General features: G+C 33.3%; 2 protein-coding genes across 4 annotated transcripts; both read right to left on the bottom strand.

Annotated features, from left to right (window-relative positions):
* Positions 1-3,741: 3,741 nt before the first annotated feature.
* Positions 3,742-7,295, bottom strand: LOC105129806 (uncharacterized). Of its 3 annotated transcripts, none has more exons than XR_843137.1 (3): positions 6,457-7,295; positions 5,339-6,048; positions 3,742-4,858 (listed from the first exon to the last, which is right to left on the bottom strand). XR_843137.1 is itself a non-coding variant. In XM_011032038.1 (2 exons), the coding sequence occupies exons 1-2, from the start codon at positions 6,994-6,996 to the stop codon at positions 5,878-5,880; spliced, it is 711 nt and encodes a 236-aa protein (XP_011030340.1). In that variant the 5' UTR covers positions 6,997-7,295; the 3' UTR covers positions 3,742-5,877. The 3 variants fall into 3 exon arrangements, 1 of the variants encoding a protein (XP_011030340.1); XR_843138.1 differs by having other exon boundaries at positions 5,645-6,048; XM_011032038.1 differs by having other exon boundaries at positions 3,742-6,048.
* Positions 7,296-7,392: 97 nt separating this feature from the next.
* LOC105129805 (DNA/RNA polymerases superfamily protein) lies at positions 7,393-15,468 on the bottom strand. The gene is made up of 14 exons (XM_011032037.1): positions 15,262-15,468; positions 14,927-15,099; positions 14,658-14,831; positions 14,417-14,540; positions 14,231-14,331; positions 14,044-14,130; positions 13,125-13,220; positions 12,876-12,996; positions 12,397-12,525; positions 12,020-12,111; positions 9,158-9,269; positions 8,626-8,957; positions 8,110-8,417; positions 7,393-7,705 (listed from the first exon to the last, which is right to left on the bottom strand). Exons 1-14 carry the CDS (start codon positions 15,341-15,343, stop codon positions 7,585-7,587), a joined length of 2,052 nt encoding a protein of 683 aa, XP_011030339.1. The 5' UTR covers positions 15,344-15,468; the 3' UTR covers positions 7,393-7,584.
* Between the last annotated feature and the right edge of the window lie 7,745 nt (positions 15,469-23,213).

Here is a 23,213-nt window from a genome sequence, read left to right as displayed (position 1 = left end):
TTATACTAGTTTTCTTTGATAACATATTAGTCTATAGTCCTATTTAGGACATGCATTTAATGCATGTAAGATAGACTCTAGCGATATTAAAGTAGCATCAGTTTTTTGTCAAAACTAATAAATATGTTTTTGGCCAACAAGAGCTAGAGTATCTAAGGCATATAATCACCAATCATAGAGTGAAGGTAAACAACAATAAAATTACAGCAATAGTGGCATGGCCACGACCTTTTAATATTTTTGAGCTACGTGGGTGTTTCAGGTTGATAGGATATTGCAGGAAGTTTATAAAAAATTATAGCATAATGGCGCAGACTCTTAACAATCTCTTTAAGAAAGGCCAATTCGGATGGCATGAGAAAGTTGAAACTGCTTTCCTTGCACTCAAACAAGCCATGACAATTACATCAATGCTAGCAATGCAAAACTTCAAAGACGTCTTCATTGTCAAAATTGATGCATCAAAAGATAGTATTGGAGCAGTATTAACCCAGCAAGGCAAACCAGTGACATTTATGAGTTGAGCACTTGGGGTGGCAAAAAAACCTTGGTCTACTTACACTAAAGAGATGTTGGCCATCATTGAAGCTATACATTTGTGATGGCCATATCTTCTAAGACGAAAGTTTTATATTCACACGGATCAAGAAAGCCTAAAGTATTTGTTAGAGCAATGTATCACCACACCAAAGTAACAAAAATGGATAATCAAGCTCTTAGGCTATGACTATAAGATACATACTATCCCGAACATGAAAATTCTACAACTGATGCTCTCTTTCACAAACAAGGTAGTGTTGTTCTTCACTATCTTTTTGTTCCTTAGGTTACCTTTTGGCAAGAAATTAAGCAAATGGCAAAGACAGATTCGTACTTACAATTCATGAGCTAGGCAACCACGAACCAACTACATAGCCACTATATGTAGCGCAATGGCCTACTTCGTTACAGTGAATGGGTCATCGTCCCAGCAGATTCTACCCTATGTGCAAAGCTACTACATGAAATGTATGATACCAAGATAACTGGCCACTATAGTGTACTGCGCACCTATAAAAAACTGGGAAAACAATTCTATTAGCCATGGATGCATAAATCGGTCCAAGAATATATCAATAATTGTGTGGTGTGCCAAAAAACAAAGTCACAAACATTAGCACCCACAGGTCTCCTCCAGCCATTGCTTATTCCTTGCCAAGTGTTGGTTGACATCACACTAGATTTTATTAAGAGATTGCCCAACTCACAGGGCAAGGATGCCATCATGGTAGTTGTCGATAGGCTCAGTAAATCAATTCATTTTCTTCCCTTAAAACATCCTTTTACAGCTAAAAGTGTTGCAGAGAAATTTATAGAAGGTGTTATTAAGCTTCATGGCATGCCAAAGTCTATCGTCAGCGACCGTTATCCAATTTTTATGAGCCATTTCTAGCAAGAGTTCTTCAAGATGTCAAGTACTAAATTGCAATTCAGCTCTGCATATCACCCACAGATCGATGGCCAAACGAAAGTTGTCAATCGATGTGTTGAACAATATCTTAGATGCTTTGTCTACCAATGGCCAAGAAAATGGAGCTTCTATTAACTTGGGCAGAATACTGGTACAATACAACGTACCACATCTCAACCAGCATAACCCCTTTTCAAGCACTGTATGGGAGGCTACCACCTACTATTCCATCGTACAATGAAGGACTATCGCCAGTGCATGAAGTGGATCAATAATTACAAGACTGAGATGAATTACTCGAACAACTCAAGGTCAACCTTGCATGCTCAGTTAATCAGATGAAATAAATCATAGATATGCATGCTCAGTTAATCAGATGAAATAAATTATAGATAAAAAATGAAGAGATGTGTCATTTGATGATGGTGATTTAGTGCTTTTGAAACTCCATCCTTATCACCAGCAAACAGTTTTTAAAAGAGAATACCATAAACTTGCCAGCCGCTTCTATGAGCCTTATGAAATTCTGGAAAAAATTAGCCCCATTGCTTACAAACTCCACTTACCAGCAGAGTCGTGTATTCGTCTGATATTCCATGTCTCCTTGCTCAAAGGGTACAACATCAACACAGATGTTGGTGAACATAGCACATAAATCCTATCATTAAGTGAAGATAAGGAAGTCCTACTGACACCATAAGTTGTTATCAATCGCCACTAGATCAAACAAGGCGTTCAAATTGTCGAAGAGAGTTTAACGCACTGAAAATATCTATCAGTAGAGGAAGCGACATGGGTATCCACCAAACAGCTGCTGGAGTTGTTTCCAAACATGAACCTTAGGGACAAGGGTTCACATAATGGGGGAGGTATTGATAAGCCACGTCGATCAACAAAGGTCCTTAGGCCAAATCTTAAATACATGAGTTGAAGTTGAATGTGAATTGTTAACTGCATGTGTCATGCAGGAAGATTGAACGTGAATATAGCATGCATGTAGCATGCAGGTATTCAGAAGAGAATTTATAGGCAAGCGACGTATATCCACGGTCACGTAAAGATTGTGCTGGGATGGACTGGGTCACTTATAAGACTGGGTCATTTGCAATTGCGACTTTTTCATCCTTTTATTTTAGTTTGTTATAATTATTATGCTTATTATTTCGTACGTGTTACATTCAGTTTTTACATGGGTAATCTCAAATTGTGAGTTACCAGCTTTCCTTTTATTTCAATTTCCTAACCGATTTTGCTTATTTAATATAGCCAAAAATTATTAATAAGACAATCAATCAATATCTAAAATTTATGATACTTTCTCATCTGAAGAGAAACAACATTTATTGTTGAATATTTGCTGGGGCTTATCACATTTGATGTGTTTGGAATTGTATTTTTATTATGTAATATTATTGTATTTATTGTGTAGTATTGTGGTGTATCTGCTTTGATAATAAAACATTCTCTATTATATTTTCAGACAATGCATAGACTAGTTTTCTTGATAATGCGGGCTCACAAAATTTAACTGAATACTGAGGAATTTCTCTTCAAATCTTATAATGGATTGTCACTATTTTTCAAACGTGCTACTCTACAGTAATCACCAAGTCTTTAGCATTTCAACTTCTAATACTGGAGTGGTATGTTATGAATTCTCCTTCACTGTAATGGTTTCTTGTTTGGTTTTTAGTATACTAATCCTTCTGATGAATCGAGCAAAATTTGAATACGTGTTGGATTGTGCAGACCCCAGCAGCATATTTTTCCAAACTTGGAGATCGCCTTAAAGAAGGTATTGTCACATAATTAGATTTCGGGGAGACCCATACTGCCATTAAAGCCAAAGTGGATACGGTTTCACGGGTGGGTTCCTGTGCTTAGTTCTTAGCTCGCTCTTGCAAACTCAAATTATGCTCTTTTACTTCAGTATTACCCTACCTGACGTCATTCATATAATGGCAGTTCTCAACAACCCTCGCATGTGAGACAACATCGCCATTCACAAAGAATACAATTGAGCTGAGATTGCCACATTACAACACTAGCATGGTATGGACTCCTTACGCTCGCCAAGATTAAACCACATTGAATACCTTGTGATCATGGAAAGAAATGTTAAGTTTCCGTTTCCATGCATGAATTGTCTTCTTCTTACTTAAATGATCATATGCAATGACATGAAACATTGAAAATTAAACGAACACATGGCATTAAATCTCATGTTTTATAAAAAGATGAAAGGAAATGCAGGTAGATAAACAGTCACGAGTCTGCCAGTTTCGCATCCATGTAAGAAGATAACAGCATCCATACATATCCAATGAATCTCCAGTGAAATCATGTATGATCTAATATCAAGTTCTTGCATTTGAGGATAAAATTTTGGATGTAGCTAATGTATCCCCAAATGCAGAACAATCTGCAAGATCTACAATTAGAATAGGCATGAAATACAACTTAAATGCATTTTTTTAGTTTTTGTTTTATACTTTTTTTCTTTTATAGCTGAACTAAGGCTTTCTGTTTTGCTAATTTCATTTTCTTCAGATGCATTTTTGGTGAGATTTAATCACCTTTGCTTCTGATACATTGCATATGCAGTAACAAGCCATCCTTGTTTCCATTCCAGTATCATCTTCGATCCTTCCACGAAAATGCAACTTTAGCCACATCTGTTCCTTCGATCAACGATGCAGCAACTGAAACTGAGTTTTCCACAACTGTTGGAACTCCACATGTTGCATTTGGAATGGAACAAAGTACCATACTACTTCTAGACAATTTAGCATGTATGACGCAGGCTTTTGCATCACAAAGCCGAATTGTGATGCATCAATTACTTAGTTATTTCCCTGCATTAGTGAACACTTTGAACGAAAATTCCTAGTTAAACTCTCAACATATTCCAAGACAAAGAACTTCCAATAGACAGCATGATTAATGCTTGTGGCTGCTGTCAATATCCACAACTGCCCCAAAAGGGAAGGAGACATTAAGACAACTCTCTGTGCCTAAAATTTTCAGGAGATACAAGGCTGGCTTGCTAAGGGCATCGTGGGTCCATTATTTTGATCATGAGCGGAAAGATGCAGCAGCAGCAGCAACGATCCATCGGGTGTTTTCAACAAAGTAGAATGGTCTGATAGTTGGACGATCATGGATTATTAACGATCCAATAACAATTAAGGCAAGGTATGACAGTCGTGAATGCTGGTCACTCTCCGGCAGCATAAAATCAAATCCAAGTCAAAGATAACAGTTTCTAGTGAATTTGACACCAGAGCCCTTGGCACTATTCCTGCAATTGGATTTGGTCTCTCTCTCGCGTTCGGAAAGTTTCTTCATTTTTCAGTTATGTGGTTCAGCTGATGCAATTCTGATTCCTCATTTCCTTCTTTTGATGCTCTGCAAGAAAGGCAAACAAAGATTCACTGCTTTAATCGTATCAACAGTTTAGTGCGCACCATAAAAGTGCGCAAGTACACTTTTTCAAGCCATCATGTTTTTGTTGTTTCTTAGATTGTCATGTTGTCTGACAGATCCTACATTTTTATCTTTGGATGCAATTCACTCTTCTGATCATAGATTATGCAATCCATCATGATCAATTAGTTTGATCACTTCAATAACACACAAACCCACACGCAAGTTTGCAAATTTTCTATCGTTTATTGTCATGTAGAAACTTTGGTGATTAGTTATTCCTAGAATATGGCAGGTAACCATTTCTATTGTATTTTTTCATTTTAATGAGACAAAAAAAATGATATGGAACGTTCTAGATGTTGAAACAGCTTTCACTCAAGCCATACTGCAATACAAGAGCCTATCATTTGCAAAACGAATAGTAGTTGCAATACATTTTTAGTGGAAACTTAATTCTACCTGCTCAAATATGAACTAGGTTGCAAAATCATGAAAGCAGTTGCTGGCAAATTATTCCCAGAAAAAAAAAATCAATGCAAAAACTGCTTCTACTGCCTGAACACGTACAAAATCTTGAACACAGTATTTAACCAGTATCAGAAAACTGAAGATAAATATGTAATCAATGATGTTTCTTCATGTAAGCTCTGTGCTTTAGCATCATTGTTATGAGGGAAATGTAATGACTTGCAAGTTTAAGTAGCATTCACTTATACTTCGAGTTCTTCCCAGTGAAATATGCCACCATATAAAAAGAGCAATTACCTTTTCCTTCCTTTTGGCCCCATCAAACCTGCAATAAAATTTATTTGCATCTTGGTAACAACCGAAAAGTATGAGCATGTTCTGGGAAAATCATTCTATTTCTCCAAGCTATTAGGTCAGGGCAATAATTTAGGCCAATGCCTTGAACCAAACATAATTCATTTCAGTTCAGAATTCCAGCCTTTGAACCACATGATTGCAGGATAAACTGCATGAGCAATGGATCACAACATTCATTCTCGACTCTTAAACCTGGCACACCAATTTATTAGAAGATCTTCAACATCAGCATCCATTCTGGTTCCTATGCCACCACAGGCCAACATGTGAGGAAGGTCTCCTACAGTTGAACCTGTTGCTTCATATATAGTCTTGAACCCAATTCTTGTATAGAACCTGAGAAGCTAGTAAAACAAGAAACAAGGCAATACAGTTATAACAGATTCAACCATTTAGGTAAGATTTTATATCTGCTCCATAAAAGATCCAAGAATGTATTCTTTCCAGTTTCCAGTAACCATCATCTTTTTTGAACCATGTGGGTGCCTAAAGGGTTATCATAGTTGACAGTAACCCACAAAATTGTAGGGTTTCTGTCTAAACAATCAGATTGAAACAACTTTAATTCTTCAAGAAAAGGTAACGGAAGAAGATAAATTCATCCAAAAGACCTAAAGCAGAGAAGGGAAGGGGTTCTTGAGTTTAAAATATATAATTGAGAGTTGTTTTCAAATCATAACTTTACCAAGACATAAGAGAGCTGATTTGATTTGGTAAACTGATAAGAGAAAGTGAAAGTGAAGGCAAATAACCTTGGAATGGTAAAGATCAGAGTCATTAATAGCAAGCAACTCAGCAGTCTTACAACCACAGTCATAACCATACCGAATAGCAACAGCTCCAATGAACAAACCAGTGCCAAAGATGGATTTTTCCATGCCAAGCGTCTCTCTTTTCAATCTTAGTGAATCTAAATGAAGAATCTTGCCTTTTAACCATAACCTTATAAGCCCTTCAGCTCTCCCAAGCTCATTTTGAGTTTCAGGACTCTTGGCTGTGGTTCTAAAAAAGGGTCCTACAGTTTGTAGCTTAAGGTCAAGGTTCTGGACCTTCGATGCTGCCAATATTTCAGACATGGTTGGTCTAGGTATATTTTTTATGGTGTTAGCATTATTCCCGTATAGAATGTTGCTCTTTTTGAGAGAACTGAAGAGGGTTTTGGTTGGTGTCATTTGGTCTGGAGATGATAAACAGGAAAGTGGTGTGATTAAGTAAGAGACATGGAATCTTGCTTGTCTTCCTGGATTTAGCAAAGAGATTTTGAAGGTAGGAGTCACGGATGTTAGTTCCATTTTTTCTCAGTCGTTAAGAAACGGAGCAGAATGAAAGAGGAAACTGAATGGTAACTTTGAGACAGGCAGTGCACGGGGTCCGGGGAGTGGTCAGAGGTTTTGATTGGTTGATGTTCTGATCATGTAGATATCCAGAATGAGGTAAAGCGAGGCACAAATTGGATTCCCATTTGACTCCTACCTCGAGCTCTAAGAACTAAAACTTTTTGCTTACCCCAGGGATAATACATATTCAATTATTTGCTTATTTGTATGTTATCACTCTTATAATTTTCTTGTTGTTGTAGTCGTTGTCATTTCCGCAGGATAGCGATAAAATTAGAATATAAACATGTGTTATAATCATGAAACACAATTAAAATTGCTTCCAAAGGCCTAAACTCGGTATTGGATTTATTACATCAAATGAGCTGAACTGATTATTTCATTAAGGCATTGGAATCAAATAATAATTTACTAGATTGTATAATTACAAGGAATTGCCGTCGGCAATTGCTAAGGTTGGTATAAACGATTGTACAACTATAGTTTTTCTGTAATATAAAGAATGATACAACTACATATACTGGGAGGATGCAGAATAAAACGCTAGAAATTCTGATTGCTCTTAGCAAAGAACATGTCAATTGAAAGATGCCCGCCTTCTTTCGGAGATGGTTTGCGCTTCTTACGTTTGCTTCGGCTTGAGATGTCGTCCTTCTGGACAGACCTGAAAGAGTTTCAAACTTGTCAGATCAAACGAAGATCATTACAGGAAATGCGGAAGCTATCCTAAGAAATGCAGTTTCTTTCGTATTTGGTAAGCATAAAATCAACCCCATTCTCTAGCGCCTACCTAATCTCCTATATCTCATACGAGGCAGCTAAGATGATTGATATGGTGTTTGGACAAGAAAAGGAAAGTAAAAATTACTGACACCCAATACATACAGATAACATCAATGATCACTTAGTTTAGTAGAACCCCTAGAAAAAAGAGTAAAGCAGTGTCCGTGATCCAAGTACAATCCACGACTTGATAAGTTGCATTAAGATTGAAGAGGGAGAGGGTCACTGATCAGAAAAAGAAAATTATAGGCGCGCGTGCACACCCACACGTATATAAAAAACAACCTCTGCCTCAGTGTGGAAGTTCTCGAGTCTATTCTGGACTCATCCTTTTGAAGCCTCTCTGCAAGATGGAAGTCGGAGTGCTCTTGTCTTTCTTCATCAAAATATGGCGGCATTTCAATCCCACATAGCGAGCACTTGTAGTCATCCACCCAAACTAACCCATCTTTCTGTTCAGATGAAAAGACTGCCTCATTGTCCATGATGACCAGGTTCATTCTGTCAGGGCTTCCCCCCTCAAGCTGTCCAGGTAAGGACAAGCCTGATTCCTTCTGCTGTGACACTTCCCCTGCCATATCCTTGGTAATCACCTTGAAAATGACAAAAGAGAAGAATAAAGCTAAAGAGAAAGACTAAGAATCAAGAAAATCAGAATTCAATCTAAGTTGCCACTCTAAAATGACTGCATAGTCATTTTAGAGATTGACATAAGTAACCAGATAACAAGAAGTGAGGAGCCCGCTAATTTGAATTTATTTCTAGCCAAGTCATGGACAACTCTTTCTCCTTGCCACATACCTTGTCCGCAGTTTTGTTGCTTGAAGGTTCATGGATTTTCTCAGCTTCAACATTATCAGTGGAAGTGCAGTGGTGAACATTCAGATCCTGTAGATTATTGCTGTCCAGTGGATCTCTGATTCCGTAATGTTGTAACTCATGACTCTCAATAGAAAAGGAACCTTCCATATTGTTCATTAAGTGTTGATCATTAATATCCAATCCCAAGGATTTTGGATCATCCAAATTTTTCCTAGATAAATCTACTGACACGATGAAGTTGTTGAGAGTTTTTTGTGTTGGATCAGATGGGGCACCAATCTTGTCTTCATTGAAATGAGACAAGCGTAGGCCTGAAAACACATAAAATGATTTGTCATTTTATAAGTCCTACAAGGCATTAGATTATGCTCATTCAAGATTCCTTCTCCGTCCAAACACATTTCCCAGTATGTAAGAAAACTCCCGGAGAGAGACACATGTATCAAAACACAAAACAATTCAATTTCACCCTCAGACAAAAGGCTGTATAAACCATAATGCAAATTCTTACCCATCAACCTTAAAGAAATAGGAAGTTCAGCCTTTAGCAGCTTTGAAGCATACTTCAAGATGTCTTCACTTGAGCAAATATATTTTTCCAAAGTCACAGCTCTGCTTCGAACCTGTAGATTCATGATGGTCAGTAGACTTCAGTGCATAATGGCAAACATAGTAATAAGTGCAAAGAGAGGCCAGGTAGCGCAAGAATAAGGAAAGCAATAAAGACAAACAAATCATAAATCTTAAATTTCAATTAGAGAATCTATTGCAAAGACAATCAGCAATGAAATGGTAAAATTCTATTGTCGTCATTATCAAGCAAAAGAGCCTGCTTCTTCTTGTTCAAAGAAACCAGCCATTTCTTGCACAATTGCAGGGGGTTAAGATTTTATCTACTGTCCAGGGCATCCCTCCTGGACACTGCTTTGCCAGGACGAATGCAAAGTAATGCGGGTGAGTAATGTGGGTGGGGACACCAGACCCACACCATGGATTACACAAGTATATAGACAAAGACAATGAAGGATAGCTTAGTATGTCACTCTTTGAATGGGAGACTGAGCTCATCTAGTCTTATTTTATTGTTTATTTGTTTATTTATTTGGGTTATTTATGTTAGACAGTTTTAATTGATGGGCTAAGTCCAATGGTTGGATGTTTTAAGGTTATGCTATTTATATGGTTCTTTTTCATTTTATCAAATAGTTTTCTTGAATTGATAAAATAAAAGACTATTTCTCCTCTGAATTTTTTCTGCTTCCTAGCTTTTTTTCCCAGCTTTTAATTCTTGGCTTCCTTCTTTCTCTGCTTTTAGTTTTTTTTTTTTTTTTTTCACAACAACTTTGGTGCCTCTGCTTTTAGTTTTTTTTTTTTTTTTTCACAACTTTGGTATCAGACCACAAGCTTTTAATTGTTCTCACAATTAATTGATCTCTTTGAGCTTTTGAAAATCCTCAAAATTTAACACAAATTTGTGTAGAATCATCATCAATAGTTGACCAAAAAAAACAACTTTATTCTTTTTGTTTATAGCTAAGATCTAAAAAAAAAAAAAAACACTACCATTCATCTTCAACACGAACCGAACGCCCCTAGACATACTACTTCCTCAACCAAACCGCAACCATCCACCCTTGCGCAACCACTAGAGATCCAACACTTCAAATCTTTCGTCGCCAGTGACAACGGCTGCAACACACCAACAATTTTTCTCCCTTTGTTTTGGAAACAAACAGCAATCCCTCCCTCAACATAGTCAAGGTCATCACAGCCTTCCCCTCATAACAAGATTGGCCTTCCTCACGTCAACCTTCATCTTTTCCACCTAGCACCCCCAACACAGCAGACGAGACCATCCAACAGTGTCAACGCAACAGCTTAATCTCCCTAAAATCCACGACACTGAAAACACCACCAACAGCATATTATAGTCACGTCAATGCCATGTCAGCTCATTGTCATGCCAATGACATAACAGCCAGCATTGACATGTCAGCGCCATGTCAGCATGCTTCACCATGTCAGCAACAGTAACTGACAACATCTTCCCATCACAATCTGGTCAGTAAGCCTCTACAAACTTCTTTCAACCATTGAATATCATTGTTCCTAGTATATTTTTACACTTGTTGATGAAGAATTAACATTGATATTATTCTTTTGTGCATGCATATAAAATATAATCCGCCTTGCAATTTGAGCTACCTTAATTTTGCTGGCTTCTTTATTCACTTGTATTGAATATCCAGTCCTACAACATCTTCCCATCACAATCTGGTCAGTAAGCCTCTACAAACTTCTTTCAACCATTGAATATCATTGTTCCTAGTATATTTTTACACTTATTGATCAAGAAGTAACATTGATATTATTCTTTTGTGCATGCATATAAAAATATAATCCGCCTTGCAATTTGAGCTAACTTAATTTTGTTGGCTTCTTTATTCACTTGTATTGAATATCCAGTCCTCTTTTAATTAATTATGGAGCTCGGCTAAATTTGTGGGAAAACTGAAACATTGTGGTTGGACTACTTGTGGGTGTTTAGAGGACCAACATTGCTTGCTTGCGATCTTTTTCCTGGTTTAATATGTTATTGCTTAGCCTCCAAGATAAACAAATAATTATATATTAGCTTTGATTTTATATTGTGTTTTACTTGCAATTGTCATTTGTGATCTCAATCATAGTCCTTGGATTAGTATCGCATGCATTTACAAAGAGGTCATCTAGTACACAATTCAAAACTCACAATTGCCACGGACCCAACTCTAGTAATGTTCTTAGGGATATTCAAGAGCAATTACAGCTCATACAAGCTAACATGAACAACATATCCAATCAAATGAACAACTTTTTTGAGAGGATAGAATCCATAGAAACTTTACAAATAAGACAATCTAGTGAGAGTAAGCATTTTAATGACAATAGCTGGCACCGTCAAAGGCTAATTCCCCATAGACAGCTATTGATTTTGTGAGACAATTTTCCATGAATTGATAAAATAACATACCATTTCTCCTCTGAATTTTCTCCTCTTCGTAACTTTATACCATTTCTCCTCTGAATTTTCTCCTCTCTGAATTTTCTCCTCTTCGTAACTTCCCTTTCCCTGTTCTTAATTTTTAGCTTCTTTCTTTCTCTACTTTTAGTTTTCTTTTGTTTTTTTTGTTAAGCATCAAATGCCCTTCTTGAATCCATTAGCAATGGAGCATACCTCCTAAACTTAATCACATCTTCTACAGGAAAATGAAAAGCCAACAAAAGGTGCAGAGAAGCAAGGAACTTTAAACAGCATAACCCATTTACATCTTATAATTTGCCCTCAAGCGCTCTCACAGAGAAGGCAACAAAACAAAAAATCAGAAAGTACCTCAAATGATGCAGTTTTCAATTTTAGAGTCAATGTTCGACCACAAAGACCACCTTTTTTCATGTCAGCGCATAGCATCTCTGCAATATCAGCTGCCAACACAATTCAAACAGGCTTACTTAAGTCAAAAATTTCATTAATATTCTAGATAATTGTGTGACATTGAATGTCAAGCAAAACCAAATATATAGTGTGTTGTTTTGTATTAAAGCCAAAAATGATATTATTACTGTATTTCTCAGCCCTCTGTAATAAGAAATCTTCAGATAGTTTTGAGGTGTAATAAAGCCAAAAGAAAGCAACTGCTCCATCACAAAGCATTACATAATTGTACATACACTAGATTACAAAAAAATAGATATGCCAAGGAGGCTTACCTAATTTCTGATAAAGAAGTGTCTCATCATCCGTGGCTGAAAAAGTTCTCTCACTGCTGATACTTTTTCGGGACCTGACTTGAGGGGTATCTGTCCTCCCAATCCCCAAACCCACAGAGAGAAAAAAATCTGCAATAAATCAGCAAGAATCACTCTGATGGTAACTGCCTACCAATTCTCTGTGCACATGATGCATTCAACTCTATAAAGTTTTATTTTATATAAAGAATTTGAGGTCACTTCCACTTACTGTCAGAATTTCCCGCCTGAATAAAGGCCTCCTGGATTCATTTTACATAGATATCATAAGGGGAACATCAAAATAATGTAATTATGTATTGATTCAATGCTCCGTACAAGTTGTTAAGCAGATTTTATTGTCCTAACCAATTATTTCTAAAGACTAACATTGTTTATACCCTCATAAATTAGGCACATTGTTTATACCATGACAGAGGAAAACACCAGACAATGACTACCTGCTGTGGAATGAGAAAACAGTGCACAGAGAAGCCCGCCCTTCTGGAGCATCTCTTCACATGTACTAATACCAAAAGCATCCCTCAGTATATGTTCAGTAACCTTACCAATGCCTCCAATCTGTATAGAGTTCGATCATGTGACATCATACTAAAACTTCAGAAACATTTTAAGAAAAAGGATATTTTGCATTTTCCTCAGAAGAATATGAAACATCTTTCATTGAAATAAAGTCAAAGAAAATTTACCTTCCTTATGGGGAGTGAGGATATAAATGTCATGACAGCCATCCGATCATTTGTTAAAACAAACTGTCCATTGGGTTTATTTATATCAGAGCAAACCTGAGAACACGCACATGTCAAGTGAATATATATGGTAGACTTTTGTACTGTAAAATGCATTATCTAAATGAAAACCTCCACCCCTTTCTAGGTTACCTGTCTTTTTCTTCTTCTTTTTTGGTAGCATACTCCAGTTTGATTAGGTGGCAATAATTTAAATGCAAGAGCATGAGATTAGTCTTTTATGAGTTTACTACTGAAGCTTAGGATAATTCATTCAGTATATGTCAAAGACCACGTTTTGCAGACTTTGAAATTCTTTGACCAAATTTGTCCTATTCTAAGGCCCGATCAAGTATGCATGTGATCAAAATTCAGGCGAATAAAATGTCAAAGCCATTCACTCAGACATCATAACAAGAGTTTCACCTTGAATTGAATGCACTCAAGGCTACAATACTGAACAACTTACATTGGGCTATTGATGAGATTTCTAAAATTGACTTCACTCAAACTTAACCATCTTGAGACCTTTTTTTATGCTTTGCATGCTTCCTGCACATTTCAGAAGGCCATTAATGCCTCTAATAGTTACTTGCAGCTTATTGTGTAAAAGATAAGCCCTTTATATTTGATCAGTATAAATATTTTTAAACTAGCTTGCCATCAAAAAAATTTATTGTATGTCATCCACTAAATTAATCTCTCATCGTGAGTAGTTCTTAAAGTTTTTATCCATGGAGACATCTGTTCTGTTGTGAATTTTATAAAAATTGCTTTTTTCAGTACTTTCTATGTCACTATTAAAAGAAATGGGAAGATGCCAAATGGAAGTCCATGCTGGACACAAACTGCAACGAAATAAGGGAACAGCTAAAAGAACCTTAGCAAGTAAGCGGTTTGGGGCCACTCCAGCACTACATGTCAGGCCAGTCTCCTCGTTGATGCATTGTCTAAGTTCTTCGGCAATCTTCACAATTGCAGCATAAACAGAAAAGTGAATGTCAACACAATATAATGTAGAACAGCATTCAATAGAAAAGCAAAAGTAAGAAAACCCATCAACATACTTCTCCACAAGACATGCCCCTTTCTTTGCAGACCTCGGTTATATCCAGGTATGCTTCATCCAAACTAGCAGCCATGAAATTAGGATCGTATTTCTCAAAAACTATAGAGAAGCATGTGTTAGTCAGATATTTGCACATGATAAGAGAAAGCATTACATAATCTCTATTAGAACCCTATTGACTAACCTTTTCTAGTTAATTCACTGTAATGAGTATACTTCTTGAAATCTGTAGGAACAAAAATTAACTCCGGGCATAATTTACGTGCAATGAAACCAGGCATTGCAGCACGAACTCCAAACCTCCGTGCCTACAAAGTAATCAAATACCATGTTCACAAAAAAGAAGAGTAACGAAGCAGATACATAGACAATTAGTCCTTCAAACAAAACCCACATTGAAAACAACAGTAACATCCAATCTAAACCTCATAATTAGCGGTCGAGATCATAGACATGCCACCAACAGCCATCGGTTTCCCTTTCAATGAAGGATTGCTCAATGTTTCAACAGCGGCATAGAAAGCATCCATATCCACATGTAACCAAATCCTCGAAAGATCACGCGTGGCTTCTAGCTCTAAAATTCTTCTATCAGCCACCTATAAATCATAGTATAAATTACAAAACCATATAGATTTCCAAGAGGAACAAAAATAAAAGCCACGGACATTTGTAGGGAGTTTCTGAGCTTTACAGTTTGATAATGAGAGAGATCAGCAGCACTAAGCTTGGCACGTTGGGCACGCATGTTTTCAATTTTTTGCCTCAATACAGCCTCCTTTTTTTCCTCGTTCTCAAAATACTTTGATCCTTTACTGCTTTCATAAACTATTCTTTGCACTTTCTCTTTGTCCACTCCTTCCATACCTAAAAACATTTTTTTTATAACACATTGTTTAATCTAATTTCCAATAAAACATAACCAACATCGATCAAATAACGAAGAAACTCGAATAAAAATGTCAAGAATTTGCAAGTACTAGGTGAAATAATTGTGAATAAATCAACCCATGTAGAGATTTTTATTACCTGCTTTAGCGTTAGTGTAAACTGTGTGGTAAGATTGCCATGGACGAGGTTTATCTCCTGACAAGGTCTCATTTTTCTCCATCTCTCTCTCTCTCTCTCTGCCCTTGGTCTCCCTCTTATTTTTTGTGTTTTGGGTATTGAAAAAGCTTGCTGAACAAGGAGAAGAGGGAAAGTGAGAATTATTCAGGGTGTTTGGAATATTTTTTATTTTATTGTACTGATTTGAATTAAGAATATGGAATTTAATTTATTAAATTCGTACAAAATTAAACAACAGCGGTCGAGATCTTTATTCCAAAAACACCCTTTTCTAACTTACAACCCTATCTTGCCCTCACTCGGAAAACTTGTTTACTTCTTCAGTTCTTCCCAACTCAAACCCAATAGTGGTGTGACACATGAAGATCCTTTCTTTTACCTCATTTTTTTGGTATTGTGTTTTAAAATGAGAGGAGGGCGGCCAAGTTTTTAATTTAAAAAAAATATATTATTATTATTATTATTATTATTATTATTATTATATTTTTTTGGGTAGTTTTGATGTAATAATATTAAAAATAATTTTTAAAAAATAAAAAAAAAATTATTTTAATATATTTACAAACAAAAAAATACTTTGTAAAGCAACTATTAATACACTCTCAAACACCCCTTCATCTTTTTAATACCTAATTCTTTTTTGATGTGATAGCTTTTATAGTTATGATATAAAATAACAAGTTTTAAAAAATTAGTGTCTGTTGTGATTGATGTAGTTGAAATTTATCTCTTATATTAATACATCAAAATAATCTAAAAACACTAAAAAAATTAATTTTAAAAAATAAAAATTTTGTAAAATGATGGTTCAACCACTACGCCAAACAAGGTCTGAAAAGGTATTTGGTGCTACAATTGAACAACAATTTTGCAAATTTTTGAAAATATTTTTTTATGTTATTAAATTATTTTGATATGTTGATGTTGGAAATAAATCTTTTAAAAAATATATTATTTTGATACAATTTCAAGTGAAAAGCAACTTCTATCACTGTTTCAAACACCAAAGTACGTAGTATTTGGTATTGTGGTAATAATTACTTTTTAAAATATTTTTCATTCAAAAATATATTAAAATAATATTTTTATTATTGTGGTTTTGGTTTGATAAAAGTGATTTTGAAGATATCGCTTTTGTTGTGGTTAGTTTATATAAAATATATATTTGATTAAAATTGTGGTTTGAATTATCTTTTTGTCTAAAAGCATGTCATGATATGTTTGGTTAAAATTATGGTTGGGATTGATATTGTACATAAAATGATAAAATGACACAAATTTAAAATTTATGTTTTAAATAACACAAATAACAAATAATAGAAACAATAACAGACATAAAAAGAAATTGTTTATTTTAAACAAAAAAAAGCATTATTGCCCCATCAAACTTGTTGTAATGTCATCACAAACATAATCTATAAGCGAAGCCTTTTGGTGCCCACGAGTTTTATGATCGTAGAATCACATTGGTTAAAATATCATCAAGAACAAAATCAAGATGACGATCAAACTCATTGAATGCAACATCTCGGATTGATTTCCTTCTAATGTAATTATATAGTGTCATTAATGCGATAACAATTTGAACTAATATTTTCTAAGGAAACATAGGCATGATCTGCAACATTCTCCACCTTTTTTTTCCAAACTCTAAAAATATATTATATTACACATCGTAACAATAAATGGATAAGATTGAATAATTCTTCTCGACTTTGCAATTGACCTCATTGATAAAATTCTGAAAGATGATATCTCTCATCTCTATATGGCTTCAAGTAATTGTACTAATTTGGATATCCCGGATCAACAAGATAATACTTTCCTACATTAAGATAGTGTTCATTTAAAATTTAATTATTATCATAGACCGAAAAGAAAATTACATGAAAAATCAATACATACCCACACTTTTTTATTTCTCAATATATTCTGGTGGCTTTGTAAATTTTATATTTGGATTGTCAATCGCCTCAAGAAATATTCTTGTATCATATGCACTACCTTCCCACTCAACTCAAACAAACGTAAATTATATATCAAAGCTACATGACACCATTATATTTTGAATGGGTATACATTTTCTGCTAATAAATGGTACTTGATTTTCTTGTGATACAAAAACACATATATATGTTCCATCAATCGCTCCAATACAATATTACATAAAAAAATAGTTTATTAATCAATTCAAATGTAATCAAAATACTTTTTTGTAACCTTTTCAATTATAAAATTATTTTAAAAAATTATTTTTCTTGTGATTTATGTTGATAGTGTGGAGAATTTTGGATCTACCGATTTGAATAATTTAACAGTTAGCAAGCATATCCACCTGAGAACTTTATTAAAATATCCGCTAACAATTTCACCTAAATATTGAAATCTCTCATGAACTTTCATGTTTGAAGCTTCTAGAGCTAAAGTATAGAAAAACATGTTTACCTTCTCAATAACACTCATCCTCCTAAAATACTTTAATTCGTACAACGTTTCCAAATCAACACACAGATTCTACAACGTGTCTGTATCCATCCTAAACATGTTAACATAATGTATCCAATGTCTATTTAAAATTTCATTTAACCATCTTATTTCTGTGTTGTATGAAACCATATATAGTTTCTTATAAATATAACTATTATAATACAAAGCAAGTCCTTCAGCCATGTATAACAATAGTTTACACCGATCAAACTCTCTAAGCCAAAACAAATATCATTCCATATCATCATTTTGTTCATTTCCATCATCGTTGTCATCGTCATCATCTGTATTATTGTTATAACCAGCACCGCTACTGCATCCAAAATCACTACTACTACTTCTACCACCAGAACCATTTGAGACATGTTAAATAACATTATTCATAGCATTGTCATACTCTTCATCAAATAGATCATTAAACCAATTTGCATCCATATCTACAAAAGAGAGATTTCTTTCCACGCATGAAATTGTCACAAATATATATAGACGAAATCAGTTACATACATGATGTTAAAAGTTTACTTTAATAAAATCCAGTCAATTAATTAAGATGGAATGAGGATAAAAAAAAACTTCATATAAGGCTATGATTGCACATAAACCTTAATATATAAGTTGAAAAATGACAACTTACCTTTTTAAATACAAAGAAATTCAAAATGCATCAGATGAAATGCCTTCTATATAGTGCAAACTTGTTTTACATTAATTGTTGGAAGTAATAAATGTGTTGTTATTGTTAGTGTGCTTTAAATAGACAACCAATAAAATTTCACATGAGCTGAAATGAAAGTAACAAACCAAATGTTTAACAACCATTCAAACAACTTTCTCACTTAATATTCCAACTTCTAATAAGATCATAATAGAATTTAACAATAGTCACCAATAAAATGCAGTAGAATTCAGCAATTCTAACTTTATAACATAATGTTTTAAAAATAAATCATAATCTTGTGTATTCAATCTCATACTTTGTACTTTATAGCACATTGTTTTAAAAATAAATCATAATTTTATATATTCAATCTCATACTTTGTAGCAACCATTTAATTTATAAAGCAATGGACAACAACATATTAGCAGTAATATTGATATCCAGATCAGCATATCACATCTTTTCTAACTATAAAAAACACAGCACCAAAATATATTAATTGCAATTCAAATATGAAAATAATGTTCATGAAGCATTTAAAATCCAATAAACAAATTATTGTAATAACATATCCAATAATATTAGACGTCAAATATGAAATTCAGATGATACCAAAAATATATATAAATCATAATCAACTTCAATTGCTAAGAAATAGTTTAGAGATAACTTTAAGTAGATCATATCATATTTACCTTTACACTAAGGTTTAACATTTGATTTCCTCTCAAACATTAATTTGAGTCATTGAAATTTTCTTTCTCTATCTCCAATTGTTGCCCATATTTTTCTCTTGTTTTTAACCATGAAAAACTCATTTGTAAAATAATAAAACTCACTGCTAAAAACTATTTCCTTAATGGAGTGAAACTCCTTCATGACCACTTCTATGCTACATCTTTTTCTACCCCAACAACTAGATGTACATTCATTCCTAGTAGAGACACTATCAACCAAATGATCTAAAAACAAAAAAGTTATGTTCTCATTCTTGAACTTTTTTTATCGCTCTTTTTGTGTACATTATTGAACACCTTTTCTCTTTTCATTACTAATAGTAGGATTGCTACTACTATTAGCAAAGTTAACACCAACAACCATATTATTGACATCTCCTATAAAATTTGATAAAATATCCTCCTCTGAATCATCATTACCTTTCTCTATATGTAAATCCTCATTGGTAGCATTCCTTCTCCTTTCACCTACACCATCATCATCAAAATTCAAACCCTGTGATGGAGTCCAAGCATACTGACTAGTAGCCACAATGTTTGTAAACATGATATCATATTTACAACATAATATGGGATTGATTCCAAAATACCTAAACTTTCAAGCTCCATGTATCTCCAACAACAAGAGAAAATAAAGATATAAATGAATCATTATAATCATAAGAACAAATAATAAAATAATTTATAATAATCATACATATTCTAAAATAAAAACAGACCTTAACTTTAGATTTTCACCACTCATCAGCTGCTAAAATTGTTTTAAGTTCAGGACCCCAGCTCATTCTTATTTCAAAAATCAATTTTTCTATATTCTCCAATCTTTTTTTTACTCCATCCCACTTTATTCTTTAATTGTGCTTTTGTTAATGCATGGTTGGTATGCTCCTTAAATCAAGTCATAACATATTTTCATATATTTTTGTTAAAATATGTGTTTAGCATACCTTTCTCAATTGCTTTGATACAAATATCACAAAATATATTCAACATCTCTCTAATCCAACAAACCTTATCTTGTGATTGAAAATCTTTCATGTTCTCAATTAAAATATGTTTTCTACCATATAATTAACAAGTTAATTTCCTATATGTAATACAACAAAAGACCATTTAATTTATAGAAGTTTGTGTGAATGTAATTGCAATTTTGATATGTGAAAGCAACAATTACAAATGGCTACTTGACGAGATAAGGTGTTTAATACAATTAATGATACGAATTTAACATTAATAACAAGTAAGTTGATCTTATAGCACTCAATGCAACAAAGAAATAACATACATGGTCTGAACCAAGTTTATGAACACAACAATTAAAAGCAAACCCAAGCAAGTTTTTTAAAAAAAAGTTATAGAAAAAGAATTAAGTCCAGTAATTCATGAGAATGTTGATTGATTCCACATAAATTAGCATACCCACACACTAAACATAATATTAGAAACAAAAGAAATCCACAATATAGGTGTCACTAATAAGTTACAAGAAATCCGGTAGCATCAGAAATATTTTTCGAGAAGTCTTTTTCTGCATTTTGGTTAATTTAATATGTTTATGGCTTAAGACATAAGAATATCATACATTAGTAAATTATAGAATTACAAACAACATTGTTAAAATATCCTAATCATGAAAGACATCTAATATTTATTTTGCAATACGGTGAGATAAATGATTGATGTTGTACTGGAATTGAAATGCATATGCCTATAAAGTAATCCAATTTTTCATTTTATAACATGAAAGAAAATTCTATATATTGACATATACAGTGATCATATAATCATAACATACATAAGAACATGTTTTCGATTTTTACCCAGCTAAACTTAAAAACATATAACTTAAAAGACAAGGATAACATAGATTATGAGACCTATAATGTAGGATGTACTAAAATAGTAAGAATCGAGAGTTTGTTATGCTTTCCAGGAATAAAAGATGTTAGATCTATAGTTCCTAAAACAAAATAGAACATATAAATTTAGAAAAAAAGGAAATGATTTTTGCTAATATTGAAAATTTAAATTACATGAAGTTTTTTAAATATCCTATCAAAAAAATTACCTTGAACATCATCATCAATGTCAGCTTGTATTCAACCATTTATGGGTTATGAAGAAGCATCATCAACATGAAAAGAATAGAAGACAACAAGAGATCTAGTATATGGTTTGAGTGTAGGATGGAGATTTGGGTTGGAGAAAGGTAATTTAATCTAAATGATTGCAATGCAGAAATTATAGGTCCTATAAGTTAAAAAGTGTGGTTCATGGTTAGCCAATCAACTTCAATTTTATGGTTTCAAATGAACATAAAAATTACCATGTAAACAAACACTAGAGGATGTTTGGGAGTGTAGCAACAGTTACTTTTCAAAGTACTTTTCATTCCAAAACATATTAAAATAATATTTTTTTATTTTTAAAAATTAGTTTGACATCAACACATCCAAATGATATGAAAACATAAAAAATATATTAATTTAAAGCAAAAAAATAAAAAAATTCAAAATTTTTCAAAAACACTTTCTAATCACAAGGTCAAACACTACCTAGGAGTGTGGTTGCAATTGCTTTTCAAAATGTTTTTCATGCTGAAACGCATCAAAATGATATTTTTTTTATTTTTTAAAAATTATTTTTGAAATCAGGGCATCAAAACAATCTAAAAGAAACAAAAAAATTTAACAAAAAAATTAATTTTTTAGAAATGCAAATTACCTGTGTTTTCCAAACGTCGTGCATATGGAAATATTTATCTTAAAAGTGAAAGGAATTTACAAAGCCTGGACTACTTCAAAAATTCCAAAGCCATCAGAGTAACATGTTAGTCCTTGTGGCCTTAATTAAACTGAAAGGGAAAATTTTATGTCCCTAGTTATTTGCTTTTGAGTGAGGGAATAACAGAGGGGTATATGGTGCATTATCTAGATTAGTATTGGATCACAGAATTAGTTTTTAGTCATTTTTTCTATTTGGTATTATGATGTATTGTATTTATTAAAAGATTTTTTAATTTAAAAATATAATAAAAATATATTTTTTTAACATCAACATATTAAAAATATCAAAAAATACTGAAAAAACATCAAACAAATAAGGTAATATAGGTTTGACGAAAATGTCAAACCCAACATATTTGGATTTGACATTTAGTCATGTCTAATGTAACATGAGTATGGCAAACATACTAGACTTAAGACATTTGAACTTAGTAGTCAGTTAAATCCAAGGTAACAACTATCTTTCTTTGGCACGTCTAATGAAATGATCATCCTCCCTTGACATGTTTAATGGTAAACTTTATTATAGTAAGTTGCAGGTACTAGTCATAAGTCATCTTTGTTTAATAAATACCAAGTATATTCTAAAAAGCATCTTTATTAGGGAGAATGAATGAAATTATTAATATCAATTAATTAATTGATTATTCAATCTAAAAATTCTATTCTAGATCTATTTAGATTTTTTTGGGACTTCATGTGACTCACAAAACTTTTTTTATATCATTATTAATCATATTCTTATAAGGTACTTAAAACTTCAATAATACTTGAAATCCAAATTTTAGCTAAGCTAAAATAATTTTGTAGTTCCATCACATATACTTAATGGTTGAAAAATATTATATCTATATTTTAAGAAGGAATAGTGATTAGTACTTAAAAGTGCATTTTTATCAAGGTTTTATATCATCATTTTGTACTTGAAGTATCAATAACTCCTTAACTAAAACACGTTTTATAATAACATATCTAATAATATAAGATACCTTTAATTTATGGTAAATATTTATTTTAAATACAGGTCTATCATACAAATGAAAGGATTGATTGATGAGTTTAAGAACTAAAATTAAAAGGACAAAGAGATGATCAAACTTAAAAAAGAAATATTGGTGTAGTCCAAACTGGAACACTGTTTGGTAATTGGGTCATATCTGGAGCTGTAGATCTTGGATTTAGGTCTATTTTATATGGATGGAAAGGTAAGACATAGGTCTACAACTTTCATATAGAGCCCA

This window comes from Populus euphratica, unplaced genomic scaffold (genome assembly GCF_000495115.2).
Source record: "Populus euphratica unplaced genomic scaffold, PopEup_1.0 scaffold34.1, whole genome shotgun sequence".
Lineage (NCBI taxonomy): Eukaryota > Viridiplantae > Streptophyta > Magnoliopsida > Malpighiales > Salicaceae > Populus > Populus euphratica.
The sequence above is the reverse complement of the archived record's forward strand: the minus strand, read 5'-3'. Positions and strand labels throughout refer to the sequence as shown.